Source organism: Psammomys obesus, unplaced genomic scaffold (assembly GCF_907164565.1).
Source record: "Psammomys obesus unplaced genomic scaffold, mPsaObe1.curated_primary_1811, whole genome shotgun sequence".
Lineage (NCBI taxonomy): Eukaryota > Metazoa > Chordata > Mammalia > Rodentia > Muridae > Psammomys > Psammomys obesus.
In genome coordinates this window covers 18878097-18881263 of record NW_026596039.1, presented here as the reverse complement: position 1 = coordinate 18881263, position 3167 = coordinate 18878097, and the positions used below count along the sequence as shown (strand labels likewise).

At 58.0% G+C, this 3167-nt stretch overlaps 1 protein-coding gene across 1 annotated transcript; it reads right to left on the bottom strand.

Annotated features, from left to right (window-relative positions):
* Window positions 1-1181: 1181 nt before the first annotated feature.
* Rpp25 (ribonuclease P and MRP subunit p25) lies at window positions 1182-2560 on the bottom strand. Its single transcript, XM_055622427.1, has one exon. It carries the CDS (start codon window positions 2367-2369, stop codon window positions 1644-1646), a length of 726 nt encoding a protein of 241 aa, XP_055478402.1. The 5' UTR covers window positions 2370-2560; the 3' UTR covers window positions 1182-1643.
* Window positions 2561-3167: the final 607 nt, after the last annotated feature.

Genomic DNA, 3167 nt, shown 5'->3' with positions numbered 1-3167 from the left:
GTAGACCAGGCTGGCCTCAGACTCACAGAGATCCACTGCCTCCTCTAGTGCTGGGATCACAGGCATACACCACCACGCCCGGCTCCCAGCCCAGTTTTTATTTTTCCCATGCTTCTTGCTCCATCAATGAGAGGGATCAACAAACACATCTAAATCCCTAGAGCTGGGCTAGTTACACACCTGTAATCTCAGCACTCGGTAGGCTGGCGCAGGAGGATCAGTTCCCAGCCAGCCTGCGCTGCATAGAAAGACCTCCTCTAAAAAAAAAATAAATAAGTCAGGGGGGGTGGTGTTGCAGGGCAATGACAGTCTGGATGACAGGACTCAGTGATCCAAAGCACAAACAGATATATTGAAAGGAGAGAACAGACCTCCCCAAGGAGCCCCCCCATCAGCTGTAGAAACCAATGTCCTCACCAGTAGGATTTATTTCAAGGTTCTGCAAGCAAAGTGACTTTACAAATCTATTCTCTCCCATCTCCTTTCCAGAGGTGCTAAGTTCCATGGGTTGGCGTCCGCTCTAAAGATCCTGAGCTGTATGCTGCACAGCTCCCCGACTTCCAGCACACAGCATACCCCCACCCCCTCCGGACTTGGATTTGGGCTGAGAGGCATCTGAGGCCGTTATCTCTCAACACACAGCTGTGCAGGGCTGGAGGCAGCAGCTTATCAGGGAGCCTGCAGTGATTCACAGCCCAAGCTTCTCTGCTGAATAGTAATTTCCAGCAGTGGATTTGTGCTGTTTCTCTCCTCCCCCTCTCCCAAGGGTGTGCTGTCCTTTTGCAGAGAGAGGGCAGTGAAGGGGAGCTCCTCCTCATGGGGCTTTGTGCCTGCCTCTGGGTAAGTATGTCTACTGGGAGGAGGGTGCAAGGTTAGAACCTTAGCATGGTCTGCCAGCTTCGGCAGGCTGCCGCCTCCAGCTCTCTCTCCCTCTTCCCCCTCCCAGGAAAGCAGCAAGACTGCCTCCTTTCCCTTTGTGGGCATGCAACAGGGACACAGACCCCAGCCTGCCCCAGCACAAGTCCCTCTTAGACATTTTGACGCTGCCCAGAATCTGTGTCTGACCTTGAAGACTCAAAAGGCTAATAGGGCTTAAGGCAAGCATGCCAAAGTGGTCTCTGCACAGACGAGTGGGTAAAGAAAAAAAATAAAACAAAACTGGGGACGGAGCCATTTTCATGTTTGTTTTATTGGAAGCAAGACTCCAAGCACCCAGGGGAGGAGGCATGGCAAGTTTTGTCCTGGGTCTTTTCTCTGCCACCATGCAAGGGGGGGGGGGTGATGCTAAGAGGAAGGAAAGGTAAAAAGAGAATTGCTAGGGGTTGGGTGGGCAGAATATGGCCTGAACATTTTCAACGTGGCCACCCTGAAGGAATCAGCGTCACAGCTCCTGCTCTCGGTTAACAGCAAGGATGATTTCAAGAGCCTTCATGCATGCTGGGCATTTTTAACATCTGGGTCCCCAAGAAGGCTCAAGAGTTCCACTACCCACCATGCTTCCCTAAAAAAATAAATAAATAAATAAAAATCCTGGGATGGCCTAGAAAAGGTGTGGGTGGAGTTCTGTGGCTTCTGGCAACTCGCCCCACAAAGTTTCCTTGGATTTCTGAGATCCTCGCTCCCTGTCCTGTGGATCCATGCTGTCATTCTGAGGACCTGTGTCCAGGAACATGGGTCTCTTGAAACCCAGACGTGAAAGGTTGGTGTGGAAGTAGGGGTGTTGAGGATATAAGATCCAGTTGGTCTAGGTGGCTCAGAGCCGGGAGTTCTCGGGCAGTCTGGTCCTCGTTTTCAGCTGCTGGCTCAGGCTGAGACCGCTTAGCTGTGCCTTCTCCAGCAGCAGACTCCCCCAGGCTCCTCTTGGACGTCGACACCGTAGGAGGGGACGAAGGACCAGGACTGAGGCTCGGAGGCTGGTAGCCAAGTTGTCTCGGATCCAGCGCGTCCTTTGAAAGTAGGATGGCGAGGCTCGGTACGTTCTTAAGCACACTGAGGCTGGCGGCCGGATCGCTGGGCGTCTGACCCCGCGTGGGTCCGGGCGGGAGGCTCTGCCACACCTCGCGCACGCTCCGGTAGCGCAGCCGCGTGACCTGGTGTAAGCCCGCCAGGCGGCGCTTGAGGATCTCGGCGCACGTGACGGTCTTGGTGGTGGCCCGGCCGCAGCCGCTGAAGACGATGGCGCGCGTGGCTGGCTGCGCCATGCTGGTGGTGGCGAAGGCCAGCAGGTTGCGGATTTTGCTGCCCTCCTTGACCCGCATGTGTACAGCACCGGGCGCCAGATCTGCGAAAGGGCCGGAGCTCGGGCTGCCACCCTCATCGCCGTCCCCCGCCGGCGCCTCCTCCGAGCGCACCTTACGGAAGTTCTCCATGCGCCGTCGTAGCTGGGATCGCAGGTTTGGCCATGGGGCAGCCTCAAGCCCGGCGCTGCATGGCCGCGGGGCGCGCCGGGCGAGGGCTGGCAGAGGTCGGGATGCGGGCACCGAGTGGAAGCTGGAGGGTGGGCTGGGAACGTGCAGTCTGCAGCCCAGACTTCTTCAGGGTAGCGCTGCTCTACTCTGCGCCCTCGGTGCCTTGTGCTCCGCGCCTTTAGCAGAAGCTCCGCCTGGGAGCCGGAGAGGCCCCGCCCCTTCGCCCAGGCCCCGCCCCAACTCTGCGTGACTTGTCGGTGTCCCAGCCCAGCCCGCCTTGAGCATCTAGCGCTGGTGTTCGGCGGATGCGGTCACAGCGCCGGGGTGATTTGGGAGGCCAAGTTTCCCGAAGTCGCCATCGGTTCTCCCTGAACCAGCCCTCATGCGGGAGCAACCTAAATAAAAACTCTGAGGTGCAAACGCCAATTCAAGCTTGGTCCCCGAACCTTCAGGGTTCCAGCTCGAGGGCGTCCCTAGACCCCTCCCTAGGTAAGAGATTTCCGCCTCCTGGGGCCTCGCTCCTCCAGCCCTCCAGGGACCCCCTCCCTTCCTCTCCCTACGTTCCTCCTCAAGGACAGCCAGTGCATGGTCAGCAGAGTGTGGGAGACGCTGGCTGCGGCCACGCACCGCGCCTTCCCTGGGCTCAGACCGCGACGTCGTGGCGTGATTCGTAGTTGCTTAGAGAGACCAGGTTTGAGCCTGGCCCGTCTTGCCCAGCTCTCCAGGCTCTCGGCACCCACAGACCCCTGAAAGGCAGGG